General features: G+C 39.3%; 1 protein-coding gene across 1 annotated transcript in view; it reads left to right on the forward strand.

Moving 5' to 3' along the window:
- Window positions 1–18527, forward strand: part of LOC122444287 (complex I assembly factor TMEM126B, mitochondrial-like) — a 61897-nt gene extending 43370 nt beyond the window's left edge. Inside the window, exon 3 of the mRNA XM_043473015.1 lies at window positions 17717–18527. Coding sequence (XP_043328950.1) covers window positions 17717–18359 — 643 coding nt within the window. The 3' untranslated portion in view covers window positions 18360–18527. The remainder of the gene's footprint in view (window positions 1–17716) is intronic.
- Window positions 18528–26560: the final 8033 nt, after the last annotated feature.

Here is a 26560-nt window from a genome sequence, read left to right on the forward strand (position 1 = left end):
GAAAAGCCACAGGGCAGGCTTAAAGTCTTTTAAACTCAGGATAATATGAGAATCAGAACCAGAAAAAGTGTCAGAGAGATGTTTAGATGGCAGACATCTAGAAGATCTTCTATGTTGTCTTCAAAGATTTTTCAAAGATGGATATTCTATTGTCACCTCAAGTGGTCTAAAGTTTGAGCTGTCGTAGATCAACAGAGCTTCTCTTTGCCTGAGCTCTCCTTTACTTCAAGTTCAGCAAATACTGGATCTCCACTGAAGAGATGGAAAACAACTGTCTAGCATTATCCTCTTGACTACCATTGAATATACAGTGCTGCTGTATAGTTATATACAAATGCACAAAACCTACATGGAGCCTTCATGAAAATGAATGGGGAAAAATACCTCTTCTGGGTGGGTGCTTGTCCTGGCAGGCAGAGGATGCCTTAGGGTGAGAAAGGTGTTCTTATATCCTTTATGAATTCAGTCTGAGCCAGAGCAACCTGGCAAGCCCCCATTGGCCATTTTGGCTGCAACTCCTTGTTCGGTGTACAGATTCAACAACCATATGGAATACTTCTTCAGGACTTGAGGATAATCACTGTCCCAGCTCAGCTTTCTATCAACAACAGTGTCCCACATCTGTTTGTGTTTTACAAATTTCTTTTGACATTATCTCTTTTAATTCCTTTAAGAATCACCTAAAGAGATTTTTATTTCATAGATAAGGAAACTTAGATAAAGAAGCTTAGATAGGTTAAAGTACTTGGCTAATAAGTGGTGAGGCTTATTTTCAAATCCAGTCTGTGTGCTAGCTGCTCCATCTTCACTCCCCAGCTTAGACATACCAGCTTTGAGGGCCATTTTTCATCCACCTATTTCTCCCCACTCACAGTTATCTTTGTAGAACACTCAGTCCCACGTCTTTTTAGAGTTTGGAGCTCCAAAATCCAGACACCAGCATTTATATCAGCTCATGAGTCAACAGCCTTTATGGAGTCTACGGTGAGAGAATCCTAAGAACCAAAAGGCACAGCTCCTGAGCTTGGGGGAAGCATTGTTTTCAAGCTGACAGGAATGTCATTGTTACTAAAGCTTGCCTATGTTTGCTTCTCTTGTGAATGTGAGTTACTTTTTAACACTATGATTTGACACTGTTCATCAGAATGTTAATGCCATACTTCCCCTCAGTTTTTCTCAATTTGTACCTTTAGTATTTCATTTTAGATCCTAAATGACTATTTCAAACTAATCCTTTATCATATTCATTTTAACTCTTTTTCTAACATTCAATGAACAACTTTCTCCTTATCCTGCCTGATTTAGAGGTACCTACAAATTTAGCCAATATAGGTTCAATACTTGATTTCAAGTCACGTGGGTCATCTCTCTTAGATCTTCTACTAATGACAGAATCTCTCGGTAAGGGGGTTAAGATGTGTCAGGCTATGTCTCTAAATCCACTGGAGTGGGAATCAGCAAAATTTTTCTGTAAAGGGAGAGAGAGTAAATAATTTAGGTCTTGTAGGCCAGATGGTCTCTGTCGCAACTATTCAACTCTGCCCTCATAGCACAGAAGTAGCCATTGACAATACATAAGTAAACAGGCATGGTTGTTGTGTCCCAACATGGCTTGATGTATAGATACTAAAAGTCTGAATTTCATATAATTTTCACAAGTCACAAAGTATTATTTTCCTTTTGATTTTTTTCCTGACCATTTAAACATTTAAAATTATTCTTAGTTCACAGACTATACAAAAGCAGACTAGGATTTGTCAAAGTTGCTAGCCCTGACATAGAGATCAATACTTACATTAACATACTGTGAACTAGCTATGTATCTGATAAGGGGTTAATATCCAAAATATATAAAGAACTCACACAATTAAATAGCAAAATATCCAATTAAAAACGGGCAAAATAAGTGAATAGACATTTTTCTAAAGAAGAATAACAGATGGCCAACAGGTATATAAAAAGGTCCTTGACATGACTAATCATCAGGGAAATGCAAATCAAAATCACAATGAGATATCACTTCACACCTGTTAGAATGGCTATCATCAAAAACATGAGAAATAATAAGCATTGAAAAGGAACTGGAGAAAAGGGAAAGTGAATGTTGATGGGAATGTAAATTGGTGCAGTCACTATGGAAAACAGTATTGAGTTTCCTCAAAAAAATCAAAAATAGAACTACCGTATGATCTAGCAATTCCACTGCTGGGTATGTATCTGAAGGAAATGAAAATAACATATCCAAGAGATATCTGCACCCCCATGGTCATTGCAATATTATTTATAACAGCTAAGACATGGAAACAACATGAGCGTTCACTGACAGATGAATGGCTAAAGAAAATATGGTATGTCTGCAATAGAATATTATTCAGTCATAAAAACAAGGAAATTCTGCCATTTGCAACGACATGGAGGGAACTTGAGACCATTATGCTAAGTGAAACAACAGAGAGAAACACAAATACTATATGATCTTGTTCATATTTTCTATGATCCAAATCCATAGAAACAGAGGATAAACTGGTGGCTACCAGAGGCTGGGGGTGGGGTGGCAGTGGAAAAAAATCAATGAAGGTAGTCAATACATAAAATTCCAGGTATAATATGAATAGATTCTGAGATGTAAAGTAGGGCATGGTGGGACTTTCCTAGTGGTCCAATGGCTAAGAATCCATCTGCTCATTGCAGGGGCCTGGGTTTGACCCATGGTCAGAGAACTAGGCACTGTTCTCTGTAACTACTTAGTAACTTCTTAGTAACTACATGACTAAGAAGTTCACATGTCACAACTAAAGATCCTGCATGCTATAGAAGGAACATACCTTAACATAATAAAAGCCATAGATGATAAACCCACAGCAAACATTATCCTCAAAGGTGAAAACTTGAAATCATTTCCTCTGAAGTCAGGAACAAGACAACAGTGCCCACTCTCACCACTACTATTCAACATAGTTTTGGAAGTTTTAGCTACAGCAATCAGAGAAGAAAAATAAATAAAAGGAAACCAGATTGGAAAAGAAGAAGTAAAACTCTCTCTGTTTGCAGATGACATGATCCTCTACATAGAAAACCCTAAAGACACCACCAGAAAACTACTAGAGCTAATCAATGAAATCAATCTGTAAAGTTGTAGGATATAAAATTAACACACATAAATCCCTTGCATTCCTATACACTAACAATGAGAAAACAGAAAGAGAAATTAAGGAAACAATTCCATTCACCATTGCAACAAAAAGAATAAAATACTTAGGAGTAAATCTACCTAAAGAAACAAAAGACCTATATTTAGAAAACTATAAAACACTGATGAAGGAAAACAAAGATGACACAATAGATGGAGAAATATACCATGTTCATGGATTGGAAGAATCAATAGGGTGAAAATGAGTATAATACTCAAAACAATCTATAGATTCAATGCAATCCCTATCAAGCTACCAATGGTGTTTTTCAGAGAACTAGAACAAATAATTGCACAATTTGTATGGAAATACAAAAAACCTTGAATAGCCAAAGCAATCTTGAGAAAGAAGAATGCAACAGGAGGAATCAACCTGCCTGACTTCAGACTATACTACAGAGCTACAGTCATCAAGACAGTATAGTACTGGCACAAAGACAGAAATATAGGTCAATGGAACAAAATAGAAAGCCCAGAGATAAATCCACGCACCTATGGACACCTTATCTTTGACAAAGGAGGCAAGAATATACAATGGAGAAAACACAATCGTTTTAACAAGTGGTGCTGGGAAAACTTGTCAACCACTTGTAAAAGAATGAAACTAGAACACTTTCTAACACCATACACAAAAATAAATTCAAAATGGATTAAAGATCTAAATGTAAGACCAGAAACTATAAAACTCCTAAAGGAAAACATAGGCAAAACACTCTCTGACAGAAATCACAGCAGGATCCTCTATGACCCACCTCCCAGATTAATGGAAATAAAAGCAAAAATAAACAAATGGGAACTAATTAAACTTAAAGTTCTTGCACAACGAAGGAAATTATCAGCAAGGTGAAAAGATAGCCTTCAGAATGGGAGAAAATAATAGCAAACAAAGCAACCAACAAAGAATTAATCTCTAAAATATACAAGCAGCTCCTACAGCTCAATTCCAGAAAAATAAACGACTCAATCAAAAAATGGGCCAAAGAACTAAACAGACTTTTCTCCAAAGAAGACATACAGATGGCTACACCTGTATGCTACAAGCACATGAAAAGATGTTCAACATCACTCATTATCAGAGAAATGCAAATCAAAACCACAATGAGGTACCATCTCACTCCGGTCAGAATGGCTGCTGTCAAAAAGTCTACAAACAATAAATGCTGGAGAGGGTGCAGAGAAAAGGGAATCCTCTTACACTGTTGGTGGGAAAGCAAACTAGTACAGTCAATATGGAGAACAGTGTGGAGGACTCCTTAAAAAACTGGAAATAGAACTGCCATATGACCCAGCAATCCCACTGCTGGGCATACACACTGAGGAAACCAGAATTGAAAGAGACACTGTACCCCAATGTTCATCACGGCACTGCTTACAATATCTAGGACATGGAAACAATCTAGATGTCCATCTGCAGACGAATTGATAAGACAGCTGTGGTACACATACACAATGGAATATTACTCAGCTATTAAAAAGAAGGCATTTGAATCAGTTCTAATGAGGTGGATGAAACTGGAGCCTATTATACAGAGTGAAGTAAGTCAGAAAGAAAAACACCAATACAGTATATTAATGCATATATATGGAATTTAGAAAGATGGTAACAATGACCCTATATGTGAGACAGCAAAAGAGACCCAGATATAAAGAACAAACTTTTTGACTCTGTGGGAGAAGGCAAGCGTGGGATGATTTGAGAGAATAGCATTGAAACATGTATATTACCATATGTGAAATAGATCACCAGTCCAAGTTCAATGCATGAAACATAGCACTCAAAGCCGATGCACCGGGATAACCCTGAGGGATGGGATGGGGAGGGAGGTGGGCAGGGGGTTCAGGATGGGGGACACACATGGCTGATTCATGTCAATGTATGGCAAAACCCACTACAATATTGTAAAGTAATTAGCCTCCAATTAAAATAAATTAATTAATTTTTTAAAAAAGATCCTGCATGCTGCAACTAAGACCCAGCACAGTCAAATACATAAATATTTAAAAATAATAAAAAATAATAATAAATAATAAAGTACTGCATGGTGACTAAAGTTAACAATACTGTATCATACTTGAAATGTGCTAAGAGACTAGATTTTAAAAGTTCTCATTATAAGAACACAAAATTCATAACTACATGAAGTGATGGATGTTAACTAAACTTACTGTGGTGATCATTTTGTGATATATACACATATCACATCATCATGTTATACATCTAAAATGAATATAATGTTATATGCCAGTCATATTTCAATAAAACTGGGAAAAGATAAAAAGCCTACTCTTATCCTCATATATTCTATTAATTTTACATATAGGTATACAGTCTAGATGATATATTCTTATGGAAAGCCATTAAAACATGAGTAAATAAAAATAATTTATAAATTTTAGATGCCCATGGTAATTGAGCCTATTCTAAACAGTATCATTTATACATTGATCAGTTCAGTTCAGTTCAGCCACTCAGTTGTGTCTGACTCTTTGCAACCCCATGGACTGCAGCACGCCAGGCTTCCCTGTCCATTACCAACTCCCAGAGTTTACTCAAACTCATGTCCATCGAGTCAGTGATGCCATCCAACCATCTCATCCTCTGTTGTCCCCTTCTCCTCCCGCCTTCAATCTTTTCCAGCATCGGATCTTTTCTAGTGAGTCAGTTCTTCACATCAGGTTGCCGAAGTACTGGAGTTTCAGCTTCAGCATCTGTACTTCCAATGAATATTCAGGACTGATTTCCTTTAGGATGGACTGGTTGGATCTCCTTGCAGTCCAAGGGACTGTCAAGAGTCTTCTCCAACACCACAGTTCAGAAACATTAATTCTTCAGGTGCTCAGCTTTCTTTATAGTCCAACTATCACATCCATGCATGACTACTGGAAAAACAATAGCTTTGACTAGACAGACCTTTGTTGGCAAAGTAATGTCTCTGCTTTTTATATATTGATAGATACATAGCTATATATATACACTGATAGATATTACATAGATAGACAGTCATCACTTACTAAAGAAGCATTTGTTAAGTGCTTGCTATGATTTAGATGAAAGACACAGGAAGAAGTAATATGCACTCACTACCTTTAACATTTTGGTGAAAGAAGCTTATATTAAATACACAAATAAATCTTCCTAGCTTATAATCTGAACAAAAGCAGGCTAGGATTTGGCAAGGTTTGCTATCCCTGATGTGAAAATCAATACTTATATTAACATACTGTGAACAATATTTACAAAGTAATGTGATTACAAATTAAAGTCCCACCTGGCATTTTTTATGTTCCCTGAGATTGAGTTTCTTTATCCTGAACTCATTTCCATCACTCTTTTTATTAATTTGAACACTAACGTACCTACTTTATAAAGAAGTACCTAGTTTTCTTCTTTACTAATGGCAATAAATGCCTCTATGAAGCTGCATAAAACCACTGAAATGAGAATATTAACAGGTTTAGTCTTCTCTATTTGAATATGCCTGGAAAGGAACGTGAACAAATCCCTGAGAGGAAACTTCTTTGATAGTTTCCAGGCAAGCGACTACTGACATTTTTACATTACCAAGCACAGTATGGCTCAGTGGTAAAGAATCCGTCTGCAATGCAGGAGATGCGGGTTCGATCCCTGGGTCAGGAAGATCCCCTGGAGAAGGAAACAGCAACCCACTCCAGTATTCTTGCCTGAGAAATCCCATGGACAGAGGAGCCTGGTGGGCTACATACAGTCCATGAGGTTGCAAAGAGTCGGACACGACTAAGCGACTAAACACCACCACTGTGAACTAGGGACAACTAACTACAACTTCATGAAAGTTATATGAAAGTTACAGATACACAAACCCTCTCAGTTTCCCAGGCAATAAAATCACTAGAATCAAATCCTGAAGCCCAGAGGCAGAAACTAAGAAAAATATGTTTAATGAAATAAGTTTCAAATTCAACCGAGAAAAACAACTTGCTCCTGTCAAGTTTGATTACAGTTTGCTCCGCTTAGGTATATTCATTTATTCAAATTAGGTTTCAGATTTTCATATATCCCGTTTCCCTCCAAACGTTGGCTTCATGAAGTGTTCACAGAAAGAAATATATGAAAAGCTGTTTGACTCCACGTTACTAGTAAACAGCTCCAGGCAGTGAGCAACGTCCACTCCTGTTGTTGCCCTTGGCTTGGGAGTCTGAGCAGCCACGTCAGCCTCTGCTTTCCACCTTAGGTAATTTTAATCCAGCTCCACAGTCCAAATTCATGATACCTGGCTTCTAGTTTGGTCACACGCCTTTTCTCTTAGCCCATTTCTAGGCATGTATCCTAGTGGAAGAATCCTCAATAGAGAAAAAAGCTTTCAAGCTCAAAGATATTTATTATAATTTAATTATGACAGAAAAAGAAAAACCTAAATAGGTAAACATGTGGGGGTGAAGTGAAGTGAAAGTCACTCAGTCATGTCCAACTCTTTGTGACCCCATGGACTATACAGTTCATGGAATTCTCCAGGCCAGAATACTGGAGTTGGTAGCCTCTCCCTTCTCCAGGGGATCTTCCCAACCCAGGGATCAAACCCAGGTCTCCTGCATTGCAGGTGGATTCTTTACCAGCTGAGCCACAAGGGAAGCCCAAGAATACTGGAGTGGATAGCCTATTCCTTCTCCAGGGATCTTCCCGACCCAGGAATCAAGCCAGGGTCTCCTGCATTGCAGGTGGATTCTTTACCAACCGAGCTATCAGGGAAGTGAGGGAGACTAAGTTAACTAAGCAGTACATACTCAACGAGTAGTGTAAGTATTTATAATACAAGAAAAAAATTTTAAAGCTGGATATGAAACTGCATGTGTAATATGATTCCCACTAATAAACAGGATATTCACATAGAAAACATAGGAAGAAAACATTACAAATAATAGTTATCTTGCTCTTTATACTATTATGCACTTCATAGGTACTATTTCACATGCATTGGTACAATCAGAGAAAAAACATATGGAAAGCCTAGTGAGCTACTGCTTAGAGAAAAAAGCTGAACTTTTTTCCAAGCTAAAGTTGCATGGAAAAAATGGGTGCAATTGTTTTAAAAACTTCTACATCAAGAGCATCAAATTTAAATACCAACAGGAGTCAAACACAGCAGAAACAAATAAAAGAAACTGCACTGGGACAATTTTCAAGTCAGCAAGCACCTGCCCCTTCTGAGGGGGACCACCTCTTCTTCACTCTTGATATTTGAGAATGCATTTAAAGTTTTCAAGAAAAATTCTAAGTATGGATTTCATGTGAAATCTCTTCATTTTTGCATGTTAAATATGAATTTAAATTATAAATATATTTCACAGGCCAGATAAAACAGGCCAGATGATTTTTTTTGGCCCCAAAGCTGCCCGTTTGCATCTTCTGCTCTATATCTGAATAAGTACAAGCACACACACATCAATAGATGTTAGAGACAATCCAACCAAAATGGACCTGAAAACACTAGAAAACAAAAAGTCCATATCCTGTGGATTTTGGGGCTTTGCTTCCATAGAAGCAAAATATTCTTTAATATGCATGGATGCTTTTATAAGGAAAACATTAATGCATTATTTTTCACTAAAGTACAGAATTTATCTTTTTTGAAGCTTTCTCGGGATGTGGAGATTCTTTTCATTTTTCTCTACATATTATAGCCATTAAATTAAACTTTTAATTGTTCTTATAAGGATGTTACAGACAGCACTGATGGAGTCATACATACAAGACAAGGCACCAGCACGAAATATGACAACTATGCAAAGTGGACTATGTAAAAAGGATGTCACGTTAACTCAACATGGCTGCCTAGTCTCTCTCTCTCTCTCTCTCTCTCCCCACACCCTTGACCTCGTCCCACCACAACCCAATCAGTGGAGGAAATCGTGTCCCTTGAGCCTACTGACAAAATTACAAAAGTGCAGCCCAGGAGGGGAGGGAACAGGAGGGAAGTCACTAAGCTTATGAGAATTTATGATAATGTAGGAAGAGTTGATGACTAGGAAAAAGTGAAAGGTTTTACATCCTACCCCAAATTCTTTTAATAATTCTACTTGGAAAGTTGAGCTGTTTCTCCAGACATTTAAAAAAAGGGAATGAAAAACCATCTGCAATTCTACTCAAGACAGAGTTGCAGATGTTGGAGAAAAAGCATAAGGGAAGTGAGATTTGCTCTTCTACAAATACAAGTGCTGTTAAGGGCTCTTTTACTTTGCTTTATACGTTCCTCATAAGATCAAAGGGATAGTTCAAGTTTCACTTTGTGCTCACGGGTGGCATGCCCTGTTATGTCAGGAATCATATTTTCATCCATTCTTTTGCTTCTCCTTGAGAATGTACCCTGTTTTCTGGCCTGTTCTTAGAGCCCCTGGGAAGCTTCCTGCTTGGCATAACAAGAAAGTGTTTGAGAAAGTGGGCTTTCAGGGAGTCGTGGGACATTGCAGTGGGCAGGGGGTAGTGAGATGAAGTGGTTAAGGGTTCGTATGCTTTTGAACTTCTGCCAGGACTGCTTGATATTCTCTGGTATTTCCTCTGAAAGATTATTACGGTTTGTCACAGTGATGCACTGTTGAACGTTTAACAACTAGTTCTCTGAGGAAAAGACCCCTTATCAATATAGCACTTGCTCATTTTTCTGGTGTAAATGCTCCCACCATAGCTATTTCACTAAATGCAGAGACAGGAAGAGAAATGCACAATGGGTTCCTCCAGCTCACCCCTAGTCTGTCTTCTGCTCCATCTTCATCTCACCAGAGTATCTGAGGCTCTCTGGTAGGGATGCTCAGCCTGTAAGAAGTGCCTGCTGTGAAGAAACCCACTCTATCCTCTGTGGCTGCTTTAACCACCATTGTTCAGACAGTCTTTGTGATCTTTTTCAGCTGATCACATTGTTGAACAATTTTATGTTACTTCTATTTCTCTCTTCTTACAGTTTATCTTTTTCATTTTATTGATTTGATTTCTTTACCATTGTTTATCTCAGCAGGGAAACACTGAATCTAAAATTGCCCCTTCTCTGAAAAAGGTAGAGAGCTCACACCATGGTAGACACTAAAAGGTCCTCTTGTACTCAATTTGGGACTCACTCTGGGACTAAGCTTAGTTGCCTCCTGAGAGATAAATGGTATTAGTTATGCTGTTCAGATTGGCAATGTGCAATTTATGAGTCAGCTGCTGCAGCAGTACTACTATGTTTTTAGACACGGCCATCTCAGTAACTTGGAATAACAAATGTTTATTTCTCACTCACAGTCTGCAGGTCCGTGGCAGCTGCTCCTCTTCAGGCTGAATGTAGGTTTCAGGATGCAGGTCCGTCCTGTACATCTTCTTCCAGGGCTCACACTGAAGGACCACGGGCTTCTAGAGCTTGATCTAACTGAAAAGTTCCTAAAGTTGGTGCTTAGAACTGTCACGTGGACTTCTTTGTCCATATCCCACTGGCCAGAGCAAGTCACATGGCCAAGCCCATCATTGATGGGGAAGTAGACTCCACCCTAAAGGGAAGGGGAGCAGAGACAGGAACATCTGCTAAGCGACATTCCATTACAGCAACTCTTGAAGGTGTTGCATGCTCAATGAAGGTGCTCTGTGAGCTAGTTTCTCCTGGAAGGGCTCCCGAGGTGAGAAGGAAAAGGGTAGACAATAAAAGGGTGGAAAAACCACAAAATGAGCAGCTTACTGTATAATTCCCTGGGAGGAAATCCCTGGCATCTGACCACCTCTAAGTACATGACAAGGAAAGTGGGTTGAAAGGGCTGCCCTCGGGCACAGTGGATCCTTGTTGGAAGGGGTTGCCAGCTTATATGCATAACTTGGAGGGGGGTGGTAGGGCTTTCTTTAAGAAAAGAAATACGAAATTACAAATATAAAATTAGATTTTAAAGTTTTTATTTAAAGTGAGAAAGTAAACCACAAATCACACATTTTGAAAAAAAATTGATAATTACCAAAAAATCCCCAAATCCAGAAAAAGGATATTTTAATTAACAAACTACTTGACATGCCTCTATAATATTGTCCTAGATGTTTTGCCTGCAAATATTTTGATAGTCTCAGACAACAACTTGGTAATATCACATGTTAAGAGAATAGATTCATTTTTTAATTTTTTCCTATTTCATTGAAGTATAGTTGATTTACAATGTTGTGTTAATTTTTCCTGCATAGCAAAGTGGTTGTTACATGTTCATATGGACACACATATTTATACATTATTTTTCATATCTTTTCCATTATTACAAGATATTAAATATAGTTCCCTGTTTTATAAAGTAGGGTCTTGTTCTTTTTCCAAAGAATAGATAGGTTTAGTCATTCCTCTAGCATGAAAGTTTCTGACTCTATCTCAAACTTATTTTTCCTCTACAACCCTCACACTCTGGCTCAGGCACCCTGAGCCATGCTCACTGTATGATAACACCACTGGCCCTGGACCTTCACACTGAAAGAATTAACACACTGATTAGGAAGAGCATTCCTGGAAATAATCCAAAATGTCTATCAACTGATGAATGGATTAACAAAATGGAGCACTACTCAGGCACAAAAAGGAATAATGTACTGATTCATGCTAAAATGTAGATAAGCCTTGAAAACACTGTGCTAAGTGAGGAAAGCCAGACACAACAAGCACATATATTATATGATTCCATTTATATGAAGTGTCCAGAATAAGCAAATTCAGAAAGAGAAGATACTTAGGAAGGGATTAAGGAGTCGGCTGGTGAGAGGAAGGGAGAGAATAGGTAGGGACTACTGATGTGGTTTCTTTAGGGGAGGGATGAAAATGTTCTAGAATTAGAGAGCTGTGATAGTTTCACAACCTTAAGAACATACTAAAGTCACTGAACTATATGCTTTTAAAAGGTCAAGTTTATGATATATGAGTTATAGCTAAACTTAAAACTTTTAAGATCATTCCTAAAAGCCACTCTTATATTCAAACAGCTAGAAATAAGTGTACCCAGAATACCTGCAAACTATATAAATATATCTCACTGAACCCAAACTCAATGTATATCTTTAATTTAACATCCTTTTAGCCAGATCCCAAAATATCCTTGGCTGCCATGTGATACAAAGGGGTGGTTATAGAAGTGAGCATAGAAAGAGCCACTGGTTTTACTCTTGCAAATTGTACAAAACCACATGACCAGGTCAACGTATCATTAGGGCCCTGGACCATCCTTACATGCCAAGCACCCACCCCACATCCCCACCCCCATCCCCAGTGTAAGCCACACACATTTAAATTTTAGAAAATGGTCAAGCACTCCTGAATATTTTTACACAGCTTCTTGAAGGCAAACAAAGCAACAATTTCTCAGCTAAGCTATTAAATCCTGTTTACACTGTACCTGAATGTCTAAAATGACACACTTCCCCTTTGGAAAAAAACAGCTTTAAAAGAGGTTTCTTTTCCTTGTTCAGGACGTTGCAATTTTTCCCCTCCTCCATGAAACAAGAGGGTAAACTCTGATTAGAATCCCTCTCAATGGGGTCTGACCTTGCCCAGAGGATCAAAGTCCAAATTTCATCTCACTGCCAAGGCCTAATGAGAATTCCAGAGCCCTCCAGATCATCTCGGCTTTGGCGAATCCGCCCTCGGGCTGACCCTCACCCACATGGAAGCCCCTCTCCCCAGTTGTAGCCCTGAGCTTGGCCTGCACCTGGCTGGCTTTTGCTGGAGCCTCTCCCCTGCTCAGCTGGACTGGACTGGACTCTGGTGTCTGTAAATTCTCCAGCTGCCGGGACCCAAACTGCTTCTCAGCCTAGAGGAGAAGTCCTGCCAGATGCAGGGGCTTTAATTCATTTATTTGAGGATTATATAATTTCAAACTCCAACAGACAAATACATGGAGCTATCTGCCTGTGTTCCTGACTTTGAGTGGCCCATTTCTCAAAGACCAAACAATATTCTTTTGGATGCAAGCTTCAAATACCTTCCCATTCAGATATTAACCAGAAATCAGCTTTAAGAGAAACAAATTGTCCCTGCTTCTTAACCAAATGTTCATTCCTCTTCTTGTCTCACTCTAGCAATGATGGGTAAATAAGCACTAATCCCAGTGGCCATCAGAGGGTTGGCTTCTGAGATATCTGGCTGTGTGTTCTGTGCTTCGTCAGTTAGTCGTGTCCGACTCTTTGTGACCCCATGGACTATAGCCAACCAGGCTCCTCTGTCCATGGGGATTCTCCAGGCAAGAATACTGGAGTGGTTGCCATGCCCTCCTCCAGGGGATCTTCCCAGCCCAGGGATCGAACCCAGGTTTCCCACGTTGCAGGCAGATTCTTTAACATCTGAGCCACCATGAAAGCCCTGGCTAGGTTAGCCTAAACTGAGGCTTTCATTTCAAAATGCTGTACCAAGTACAAGCTAAAATTTCCTTTGAGTGGCTAGAAATAATTGTGCTTAAAAACTACATTAAGAATCCGGGGGCTTCTCTAGTGGCTCAGTGGTAAGGAAACCACCTGCCAATGCAGGAGATATGGGTCGCAGGAGACAATGCAGGAGACATAGATCCCTAGTCGGGGAAGATCTCACATCCTGAGGAGCAACTAAGCCCATATGCCATAACTATTGAGCCTGTGCTCTAGAGCCTGGGAGCCACAACTACTGAGCCCACGTGTCACAACTACTGAAGCCTGCTCACCCTAGAGTCTGTGCTCCTCAGCAAGAGAAGCCACTGCAATGAGAAGCCCAAGCACCACAGCTACAGAGAAGTCCCTGCTCGTCACAACTAGAGAAAGCCTACACACAGCAATGAAGACTCAGCACAGCCAAAAATGAAACAAATAAAATTATATTTAGTAGGAAATCAAGAGATACCTGGAGTAACAGGCACATTTGGCCTCGGAGTACAAAATGAAGCACGGCAAAGTTTTGCCAAGAGAATGCACTGGTCATAGCAAACACCCTCTTCCAACAACACAAGAGATGACTCTACACATGGACATCACCAGATGCTCAACACTGAAATCAGATTGATTATATTCTTTGCAGCCAAAGATGGAGAAGCGCTATACAGTCAGCAAAAACAAGACCGGGAGCTGACTGTGACTCAGATCATGAACTCCTTATTGCCAAATTCAGACTTAAATTGAAGAAAGTAGGGAAAATCACTAGACCATTCAGATATGACCTAAATCAAATCCCTTAAGATTATACAGTGGAAGTGACAAATAAATTCAAGGGATTAGATTTGATAGAGTGCCTGAAGAACTAAGGATGGAGGTTCATGACATCATACAGGAAGCTGTGATCAAAACCATCCCCAAGAAAAAGAAATGCAAAAAGGCAAAATGGTTGTCTGAGGAGGCCTTACAAATAGATGAGAAAAGAAGAGAAGCAAAAGGCAAAGGACAAAAGGAAAGACATATCCGTCTGAATGCAGAGTTCCAAAGAATAGCAAGGGGAGATAAGAAAGCCTTCCTCAGTGATCAATGCAAAGAAATAGAGGAAAACAACAGAATGGGAAAGACTAGAGAGCTCTTCAAGAAAATTAGAAAACATTTCATGCAAAGATGGGCACAATAAAGGACAGAAATGGTATGGACCTAACGGAAGCAGAAGATATTAAGAAGAGGTGGCAGGATTATACACAGAAGAACTATACAAAAAAGATCTTCATGACCCAGATAACCACGATGGTGTGATCACTCAACTAGAGCCAGACATCCTAGATTGAAATGTCCAGTCGGCCTTAGGAAGCATCACTATGAACAACATTAGTGGAGGTGATGGAATTCCAGCTGAGCTATTTCAAATCCTAAAAGATGATGCTGTGAAAGTGCTTGCTGCACTCAATATGCCAGCAAATTTGGAAAACTCAGCAACAGCCACAGGACTGGAAAAGGTCAGTTTTTATTCCAATCCCAAAGAAAGGCAATGCCAAAGAATGTTCAAACTACTGCACAATTATACTCATCTCACATGCTACCAAAATTATGCTCAAAATTCTCCAAGCAAGGCTTCAAAAGTACATAAACCGATAACTTCCAGATGTTCAAGCTAAATTTAGAAAATGCAGAGGAACCAGAGATCAAATTATCAACATCTGTTGGATCATAAAAAAGCAAGAGAATTCCAGAAAAACATCTACTTCTGCTTCAGTAACTACACTAGAGCCTTTGATTATGTGGATCACAACAAACCTGGAAAATTCTGAAAGAGATGGGAATATCAGACCACCTTAACTGTCTCCTGAGAAACATGGATGCAGGTCAAGAAGCAACAGTTAGAATAGGACATGGAACAACGGACTGGTTCCAAATTGAAAAGGGAGTACATCAAGGCGGTATATGGTCATTTTGCTTATTTAACTTATATGCAGAGTACATCATGTGAAATGCCGGGCTGGATGAAGCACACACTGGAATGAGATTGCCAGAAAAAATATCAATAACCTCAGATATTCAAAGGACACCACCTTTATGGCAGACAGCAAAGAGCAACTAAAAGGCTTTTAAAGAAAGTGAAAGAGGGGAGTGAAAAAGCTGGCTTTAAGCTCAACATTCAAAAAATGAAGATCATGGCATCCAGTCCCATCACTTCATGGCAAATAGATGGGGAAACAATGGAAACAGTCACAGACTTTATTTTCTCTGGCTCCAAAATCACTGCAGATGGTGACTGCAGCCATGAAATTAAAAGACGCTTGCTCTTGGAAGAAAAGCTACAACCACCTAGACAGCATATTAAAAACCAGAGACAAAGGTCTGTAGTCAAAGCTATGGTTTTTCCAGTAGTCATAAATGGATGTGAGAGTTGGACTTATAAAGAAAGTTGAGTGCTGAAGAATTAATGTTTCTGAACTGTGGTGTTGGAGAAGACTCTTGAGAGTCCCTTGGACTGCAAGGAGATCAAACCAGTCAGTTCTAAAGGAAATCAGTCCTGATATTCATTGGAAGGACTGATGCTGAAGCTGAAACTCCAATACCTTGGCCACCTGATGTGAAGAACTGACTCCTTGGAAAAGACCCTGATGCTGGCAAAGATTGAAGGCAGGAGAAGAGGATGACAAAGGATGAGATGGTTGGATGGCATCACTGACTCGAAGGACATGAGTTTGAGCAAGTTCCAGGAGTTGTGATGGACAGGGAAGCCTGGCATGCTGCAGTCCATGAGGTCGCAAAGAGTTGACACGACTGGGCAACTGAACCTAATTGACATTTTTAAAAATTGACAGTTGCTATTAGTTTTACATATGGAAAATGGAAAGAGAAAGAGAGAGGATGGGAAGGGAGGGGAAGGAAAAGGGAGGGGAGGAGAGAACAGGAGAAGGCAGGAGAGAGGAAAAGCAAGGGAAGGAGAGGAAAAGGAGCAAGTCAGGAGGAGTCATGGCTAAGGCAGAAAAAAAGGAAAGTCCCAGGATAGTAGAACAATCTCAAAAATCAAAGAGGAGTGCCTTTCTAAAAAGAAAATTTTTGGCCACTAGTGAGACTCCAGTAGTTGGAAAGCCCACTGAATATGCATGATGTCATGCACTGCGCATTCACAGGACACACAAGGCCACATTCAATCTGCTGACCTCGAGGGCAGAACACAAGGCGCACTTGTTCCCCTAGCCCTTGACTCCGAAGAGAAGGAGAAGTCTGTACTGGGAGCATTTTAATTTTGAATCAGGCTGGTTGTTAGCTACGTTGTGAAATAGATTAGTTTTCAGAAAGAGAAATAGTCATTTCTTTTTATGGTCACTATGGTAAGTAGATGGTGGGTAACAGGCTTGGGAGGCCCCCAGCTTGGTGTCAGGGCTGAAGTGGCAAAGCCAAGACTCACCAGTGGAGAAGAACCAACCTGGCTTAGGGGGGAAAAGTCATATCCCAACTTGTACTGTGACTCACACAGGCCTTACTTATGCAATTTGGGTGTCTCTTTTAGTGACTTCTGGAAAAACGGAGCTAAGATATAACCTTACAAGACAAACTGTAAATCACATCAGTCACAGGAAATTTTGTCATGGCCTGGATTAGGTGGCATTACACATGCAAACAGAAGGGAGCTAGTTCTAAGAAAAAAGTCAGAGGGAACTGGGATTTATCTGAATTTCTCTGACTATTACTAGAATCATATGGAAGAGAGGTAACTGGGTTCTTTTAGGTTGGTGGTGCCAATATAGAGAGAAATGGAAATATACAGAGGAGATGGTTAGTTCACCAGATTATTTTGTTCATTTAAATACTCTTTTGGAAATGTCCAGTTTCCTTTTTCCCCTCTTTTTCTATGTTTACCAAGGTTTATTTTTCCTATTTTTTATAAACTGTGTTTATTTAGAGATAACTTAGATGTCAATAGTTCATCTTTTTCTTTATTTTTTAAAACCGTTAATGATAGAAAATTTCAAACTTAAAAGTAGAAAGAAAAGTATAATGAACTCACAAGTACCAACTTAACAGCAGTTTTAAAAAATCTATTCTCGAAGATGGCGGCGCTCGGGCGTGAGGCTGGAGACGACGTGCGGGTTGCCGGTGTGGTGCCGGTGGGAGCTGCGGAAGTGCCTAAGCTCTGAAAAAGTTACAGTGTGAAGAACTACAACGGGCCTACCTTCAGGGAAAACGGACATCAAGATACCAGCATACACGCATGGTCAGTCCAGGCCTTCTCTAGGAGATGCAAAACTCAGAAAACCAGTGGTCATTGAAATCATCGAAAAAAAAAATGAATGCCTTAGAAAAGAAAAGACTTTAAATATATATGGAACACTGACTTTTGGAACAACAGCTGCTTTCTCTGGAATGTTTACAAATTTCATTTTCAGACATCGCTTCAAGGTCACACATGATGTTTTGAAGACATATGCATCACTGACTGCACTTCCATTTTTGTCTACCATAGTTTCTTACAAGCTTCTTGTAACAGATGCTTTGTGTTCAGGTAATATAAGCCAGGAAAATTGTGTTCTTAGAAGCTCACTGATTGGCATAGCATGTGGTGTTTTATATCCCACTGCTTTGGCTTTTTCTAAAAATGGACGTCTAGCATTCAAGTATCACACTGTTCCCCTGCCACCAAAAGGAAGGGTTTTACTTTATTCGCTACTGCTTTGTCATTCAGAGATAAAAGCAATGGTGATCCCTCTCATCCTTCAGACAACCTTTGGAATATTTCATGGTCTGCAGCACTATGCAATATTTGAAAGTACACTTGAGAAAACTGTACATGAAGATTAACCAAAGAATGAATGGACACTAAATCAGCTGAATGAACTTTTTTATAAGGACTCAGGCATTGCTGAAAGAGTTAAAAAATAGTTCTGGATAGACAGTTTGTCTCTTTTCCTTTTGCCCAGTAAACAGCAGGTGTTCAATAAATATTCAGTAAATAAAAAAAAAAAAAAATCTATTCTCCTTTTTTTTCCTGGTGTATTTTAAAGCAAATCTCAGACATGATATTAATTCACCTGGAAATACTTCTATATACATCTATCTTTTACTGTTAAGAAGTTTAAAAAATGCCAATTATCCTATTTTGATAATAATACAACTTAAAATAATTTGTTTATATAATTGAATACTAAGTCTATCTTCAAATTTCCCTGATTATCTTAGATGTATTTTGTCATAAGTTTGTTCAAGTCAGAATCTAAACAGTTTCATACATCGGATTTGGTTAAATATCTTTCATTGTTTATAAATACATCCCTCAATTTTTATGTCATTATTTTGGAAAAACTAGCTCATTTGGCATATAGAATATCTCATTCAGGATTTGATTTATTGCATCTTAGTGGTTTTATTTAAAATATTCTTTGCCTTATTTTCTGTGAGCTGATAGCTAAAGCTATTGGCTTTATAAGATTCAGGTCTGATTTTTTTAGACAAGAATACTTCTTAAGTGGTGTGTTTTTCTTATTGTAGGACATCATTATACAGTCCAGTTGTTTTACTTTAATGATACCAAGGGAATCGGTGGATTCCGAGGATAGCAATCCAATATTTCCATTATGAAGTTCTTCGTTGACTTTTTTTTTTTTAATTTATTTGGCTGTGCCTGGTCTTAGTTGTAGTATGTGGGATCTTTGTTGCCATGTGCAGGATCTATTTCCCTAAACAGGGATGGAACCTGTGTATCTGGCATTGGGAGCACAGTCTTAACTACTGGACCATGAGGGAAGTCCCTCTTCATTGACTTTTAACTTAACTGTTTTAGCAAACATAATTGTTGCCTAGATCCACTGTCTTATCTGGAGTAGCAAAATGATTATTTTATAATTCCATCAATCCTTTTGCATTCACTGGTTGAATTATTCCATAAATAACTTTCCCTCATCAATAATTTGGTTATTATGAAATATAGTTCATACAGGAAAGGCAGAATAAAATCCTTGATATTTCCATGTTTAATACATTTTTGTATTTCAAGAAGCAACAGTTAGAACAGGACATGGACAACAACAGACTGGTTCCAAATCGGGAAAGGCATATGTCAAAGCTGTATATTATCATGCTGCTTATTTAACTTATATGCACAGTACATCATGTGAAATGCTGGGCTGGATGAAGCACAAGCTGGAATCAAGATTGCTGGGAGAAATATCAATAACCTCAGATATGCAGATGATACCACTCTTATGGCAGAAAGTGAAGAAGAACTAAAGAGCCTATTGATGAAAGTGAAAGAGGAGAGTGAAAAAGTTGGCTTAAAACCAAAATTCAGAAAACTAAGATCATGGCATCCGGTCCCATCACTTCATGGCAAATAGATGGGGAAACAGTGGAAACAGTGGCAGACTATTTTTGTGGGTTCCAAAATCACTGCAGATGGTGACTGCAACCATGAAATTAAAAGATGCTTACTCCTTGGGAGAAAAGTTATGACCAACCTAGATAGCATATTAAAAAGCAGAGACAAAAAAAAAAAAAAAAAGCAGAGACACTACTTTGCCAGCAAAGGTTCATATAGTCAAAGCTATGGTTTTTCCAGTAGTCATGTATGGATGTGAGAGTTGGACTATAAAGAAAGTTGAGTGCCAAAGAATTAATGTTTCTGAACTGTGGTGTTGAAGAAGTCTTGAGAGTCCCTTGGACTGCAAGGAGATCCAACCAGTCAATCCTAAGGGAAATCAGTCCTGAATACTCATTGGAAGGACTGATGCTGAAGTTGAAACTCCAATACTTTGGCCACCTGATACATAGAACTGACTCTTTGGAAAAGACCCTGATGCTGAGAAAGATTGAAGGCAGCAGGAGAAGGGGATGATGGAGGATGAGATGGTTGGATGGCATCACTGACTCAATGGACATGAGCTTGAGTAAGCTCCAGGAGTTGGTGATGGACAGGAGAGCCTGGTGTGCTGCAGCCCATTGGATCACAGAGTCAGACATGACTGAGCAACTGAGCTGAATTGAATACATTTTTGAGTGACGATCTGGTGCTCTAGTGACCTCCAAAAATGACCAAAGACACATTTTTTTAAATCATTATCAGTTCAGTTCAGTTCAGTCGTTCAGTTGTATCCGACTCTTTCTGACCCCATGAACCACAGCACACCAGGCCTCCCTGTCCATCACCAACTTCTGGAATTTTCCCAAACTCATGTCCATTGAGTCAGTGATGCCATCCCACATCTCATCCTCTGTCGTCCCCTTCTCCTCCTGCCCTCAATCCTTCTCAGCATCAGGGTCTTTTCAAATGAGTCAGCTCTTTGCATCAGGGGGCCAAAGTATTGGGGTTTCAGCTTCAACATCAGTCCTTCCAATGAACACCCAGGACTGATCTCCTTTAGGATGGACTGGTGGGATCTCCTTGCAGTCCAAGGGACTCTAAAGAGCCTTCTCCAACACCACAGTTCAAAAGCATCAATTCTTCGGTGCTCAGCTTTCTTTATAGTCCAACTCTCACATCCATACATGACTACTGGAAAAACCATAGCTTTGACTATATGAACCTTTGCTGGCAAAGTAGTGTCTCTGCTTTTTAATATGCTATCTAGGTTGGTCATAACTTTCCTTCCAAGGAGTAAGCATCTTTTAATTTCAGGGCTGCAATCACCATCTGCAGTGATTTGGGAGCCCAAAAAAATAAAGTCAGCCACTGTTTCCACTGTTTCTTCATCTATTTGCCGTGAAGTGATGGGACCAGATGCGACGATTTTAGTTTTCTGAATGTTGAGTTTTCAGCCAACTTTTTTACTCTCCTCTTTCACTTTCATCAAGAGGCTCTTTAGTTGCTCTTCACTTTCTGCCATAAGGGTGGTATCATCTGCATATCTGAGGTTATTGATATTTCTCCCAGCAATCTTGATTCCAGCTTGTGTTTCTTCCAGCCCAGCGTTTCTCATGATGTACTCTGCATATAAGTTAAATAAGCATGGTGACAATATACAGCCTTGACGAACTCCTTTTCCTATTTGGAACCAGTGTGTTGTTCCATGTCCAGTTCTAACTGTTGCTTCCTGGCCTGCATAAATTCATTAATTTTTCATTATCTGATGTGTTCTAATTTTTTTTCACGTACAAATTGCCCCATCTTTGGCCAGTGGGAGCCTCTTAAGAATGGCTTTTACATCCTTTCGATTTGACTATTTTGAAAGATTTCCTCATTTCTTCTTTGACTTAAGATAATGTCCCAGACTCACTTTTTAAGTCCTGCCCTAAATTTGGAATCCGCAAAGAGTCAGACACAACTGAGTGACTAAGGACAGCACAGGGCAAACTTGGATTCAGGCATTTCCCCAAAGATTTCTGGTTCCTCTTAGTAGGGAATGGTATTCAGAGACCATAATGTGAATGCCTATTGTGCTTATTACTACTAAATTCATTGTTTCTAGGCCTTTTCAACAGCCAGAGCAATGAAATATGTTCTTTTTAATTTAAGAGACAAAAAATGAGTTTATACTGATATTTCCTATTCAAATATGAGATTAAGGGATTTTTACTTAACTCTGTTGGTTTTATACTCTTATTTTAGTAATCTTATTAGTAATACTGATGGTTCAGTATCTCTTATTTTTGAGTCAACAGTCAAAATTCACCAGATATTTTAGAAAATATAAACACTGAAAACAAAAACAATACAAGGAATTAAAAATATATCAATGTAAAAAACATTATAATTAATATCCTCAGAGACACAAGAGATAATATTACCCCCATGGATTTATTACAAAGAAATCTTAACCTGCATTAAATGTGTTATTTTCAAACTAAAGCTACTAAGTAATGATGTCACTGATAATATCACAGAAATCAAACTGATCAGCAAGGGAGAAGTAACATACAAATACAAGTTAGTTAGGAAAAACCGTGTAATCTTAAATTTAAATTGGAAATATCAGTAAGAACTCAATTTTCTCTCATTTTCAAATGTGTAAATGTTCTCACTCTTTACTCTGAAAAATCCACAAAACAATGATAATTCAGTAGCAAAGAATATCTCTCATGCCCATATGGTGGTCTCTAAAATACCATTTCCCAGTGAAAAGGAACTAGAACTCCGAGGGAAAATACAACAAGCATGCGACAGCCAAACATAGAATATGAAATTCTGCAGATTTGATCAAATGTTTGATCATTTGAGAGAGAGGAGCATTTCCCTGGTGGTCCAGTAGTTGACAGTCCGCCTGCCAATGTTCAAACCCTGATCTGGGAAGATTCCACACGCCAAAGAGCAACTAAACCTGTTCGCCATAATTACTGAAGCCTGGGCACCCTAGAGCCTGCATGCCACAAATACTGAGGCCGTGTGCCGCAACTACTGAAACCCACAGACCCAGAGCCCGTGTTCCGCAATAAGAGAAGCCATGGCAATTGAGAAGCCCATGCACTGCAACAAACGGTAGACCCTGCTTGCCACAACTAGAGAAAGCCGGAGCACGACAACAAGCACCCAGTATAGGCATTAATAAATAAATATTTTTTTTTAACTTTTTAAAAAGCGAGGAAATAATATGCATTGTGTGGCTCTTGTTTGAATCCTGTAGTATAAGAAATATATGGTCTTTATCCATGATTATATGATATTAAAAATTACTAATTTTATTACATACGATAGTAGCATTATTATGTGGGAAAAAGGGACCTTACCAGCCAGCAATATATTCAGTTTTTGTAGCTGAAATGATATATTTGGGATTTGCTTTAATACACTGGAAGAAAAAGAAGTGGAGGAGACATAAGTGAAAGAAATTTGGCAAAATACTGATAAATACTAAAGCTAGGTGGTACGGGTTCAACACACTATTTTTTTGTATGTTCTTCAAATGTTTGTATGTTTGAAAATGACCTTAATTTTAAAAGGTTTAAAAAAAACAGAACTCTGTTTAGAAACAAACTCTTATTTAGAAAGACTAAAGAGGACCTAAATACAGAGATATTAGGATATAATTAACTAATGAAGTTAATTAAAGGCACACAGGAAGCAAGAGAGAATCCAGCCCGAATTCCATGCCTCGGGCTCCAGCAAGCAGCAGGATGTGCCTGACATCCCCCAAAGCTTCGGTCCAGAGCCTGGACTTGGCTCCAGATGTCCGCTGACCCCTGGGCCTCCCTGGCCCAGGGCGGCAGGTCCCGTTCCCGTTCCCAGGCTGCTGGTGGGAGGCCCTTTGTGTAGTGGGCTGCACGTGCAGCTTCCTAATTCGCCGAGCCCTCTTGGACACACGTGAGTAGCTGGTTACATTCTCCACATTTTTATGCAGATGCTCCGGCACAGGGTGGAGACTACGGGCAGCAGCAACTGATTAGGAAACCATGGAGGGCAGCTCTGGAATAGCCTCTCCCTACGGGACCCCACAGGAAACCTGCACAAACTCACATCCCTTTTGGTTTATTCCTCTGCCATGGCTGCCGGTCTCAGCCGCGCTTCGGTGTCCCTTTCTCCAGCTTCCGGCTCCCCCACCAGCTGTTGTTTCCCCCTCATCCCCTCTGCTCCCACCCAAGGTATAGGAGGACTTCATTCCATTTAGAGAACTCCTGGTGTTTCCTGGCGGCTGGGGATGATTCATTTTTACTCCCTGGAATCTTCTCTGTGGCCAGAACATTGTTTTCCATATCCTTCCCACCGCCACCCCCAGGAAAGAACAAAAGGCAATATTTGGTCTTCTGGCTGGACTTTAATCACCCCATCCCATACATGGTTTGGGCTGTGGTTCCTCCAGCTCATCTCACAAGACATTTTGAGATAAACTCTAATGGGGGGACATGGTCGATTTCCGGTTGAAGTGATGTATTATATGATTCATCTGTTCCCTAAGTTTCCAGTTATAGTCATGAAATCTGGCCTCTACCCCTAAAGCTAACCTTTATGTTTATAAGAAATAACCCTAGCAACCCACACATTTTCAGAACTGCAATCATGATTCCATGAGCTTGTAAACTCAGCAAGATAAAGTTTTCTCTGTTGCAAATCAGCTATGCTTGAAAAGTTGGTACAGTTGAAATAAGCTGCAAATAAGATAGGTTTGATGAAGTTCTAATTCAAGAATTTCATTTTCTCACTTCTGCCCCAAACCATGGCCAGATCAATGGGACCTTCAACTGCATTTTATTTCACGTTGTGATCCCAGAAGGAGCCATACCATTTTAGATAGAAGGATGAACAGTGGATTCAAGCCATCCAGAATTAGATTTGCAACAGAGGGCAAATAAGGTCCTCAGAATCGAAGAATGTTAGGGGTAGAGAGATGTTAGCCAGGATCTACCCTCTCCTTTTAGAGGTGAGAAAACTAAAGTCCAAAGAGAGTCATATTTTGCCTAAGGTCACAGAGGTAGTAAGTGAAAACAGGTTCAAAACCAGGTTTAAAACCAGAAGACCCCAATCCCACTCTCTCACTCAGGCTAGCTTCTGAAAAGCCCTCCTTGCTTGACTTTGCCTCCTCACTGGTCTATTCTCCAGTCCACAGCCACCTCCTCCTCTGCAGCACCCCTTGGCTCCCATCTCTCCTGGCTCAGAACTGTTCACTCACTCTTGGCCGTCCGCTATGACTTTCCAGTTGGATCACACACTGCACTCCTGTGCCCTTCCCAGACCACATGGAAAATTAGCTCTTCCCCAAGAAAGCCCTGTGCTGACCTATATCTTTTCCAATGCAGTTTCCTCTGCCCAGAGCATTCTTCTTCTCTATCTTTACCAGGCAAAATCCTCCTCCCTTTCAGAGGATCAGTTCAGATGCTACTTTCTTCATATTCAAATGCAATTCCTTCATTAGTGCTCCCTAAATGAAATCTATCTCTCCACTGTCTCCCTGCGCTGTATACTGTGGACCTTGGGTTTTATAGATATCACATTCCATCTGGCGTAATTCTGTAGTTATGAACATTCTGCTTCTTCCCACTAGTTTATAAATTCCTGTAAGTCAAAGACCAGATCTCATTTACAGCCCTAGCAGAGTTATTTGCTCAGAGTAAACATAAAAAAATGTTTTTGTTCAAATGAATATAACAAAACAGAAACAAACTCACAGATACAGAAAACAAACTAGTGGTTACCAGTGGGGAAAGGAGAGGAGAAAAGGGCAAAATACGAGTAGATGTTAAGAGATATAAACTACTATGTATAAAATAAATATGGTACAAGGATATATTGTACAGCACAGGAAATAAAGCCAATGCCTTCTAATAACTTTAAATGGAGCACAATCTATAAAGATATTGAATCACTATGTTATATACCTGAAACTAATATTGTAAATGAACTATAATTCAATACAAATTTTAAATTAAAAGAATTAAACTGGACTAAAATCTATTATCTTTAAAAACCCACAGCATTTAGACATGCAATTTTAAAGAGCTGAATTTAAGTATTTTATGTATTTCTATCCCTGATGTTCTCAGATATGCTGAAGGGCACTTCTATCTCCTACAATTCATCTTGGATAAAAGCAGGGAGGATTATTTTTCCTTTGCTATTTACTTAGCAAAGTAAATAGCTACTTATTTACTTTTCTGCTCAGCAAAAGGTTCAACTAAAGATAGACCTGTTGAACATATAACAATTGTCAATTGTCACTGTCTGCTATTAAAGAAACTTACAATAGACTAATAGCTTAAGGAACTACCTTTGATTAGGAATCAGAAGACCATAAGTCTACTTTAAACGATATCAAATTTCTATCAGTATGACCTTGGACCAGTCACTTAATCTCTGTTTATCAGTAAAAGTACTGCTTATAAAAGGTAGGTTCCTTCATAGACACGGATGCCACCCACCTAGCTACAAGTTTGCAGACCAATTCTGAAAACATACATTATGCGTTACAGCACTGGTTCTCAAACTGTAGTCCTCAGACCATATCATCTACCAGGAACTTGATAGAAATGCACGGTGTATTCTGGTGCTTCCTCTTCTCCAAATGGGAGGGGGTGCTGGTCCTCTGGGACACTGCATTGGGGTAGTTCCTCCTCATCCTAGCAGCTCATGGTCCAGGAAGTCT

The sequence above is a fragment of the Cervus canadensis genome, chromosome 6, assembly GCF_019320065.1.
Source record: "Cervus canadensis isolate Bull #8, Minnesota chromosome 6, ASM1932006v1, whole genome shotgun sequence".
NCBI lineage: Eukaryota > Metazoa > Chordata > Mammalia > Artiodactyla > Cervidae > Cervus > Cervus canadensis.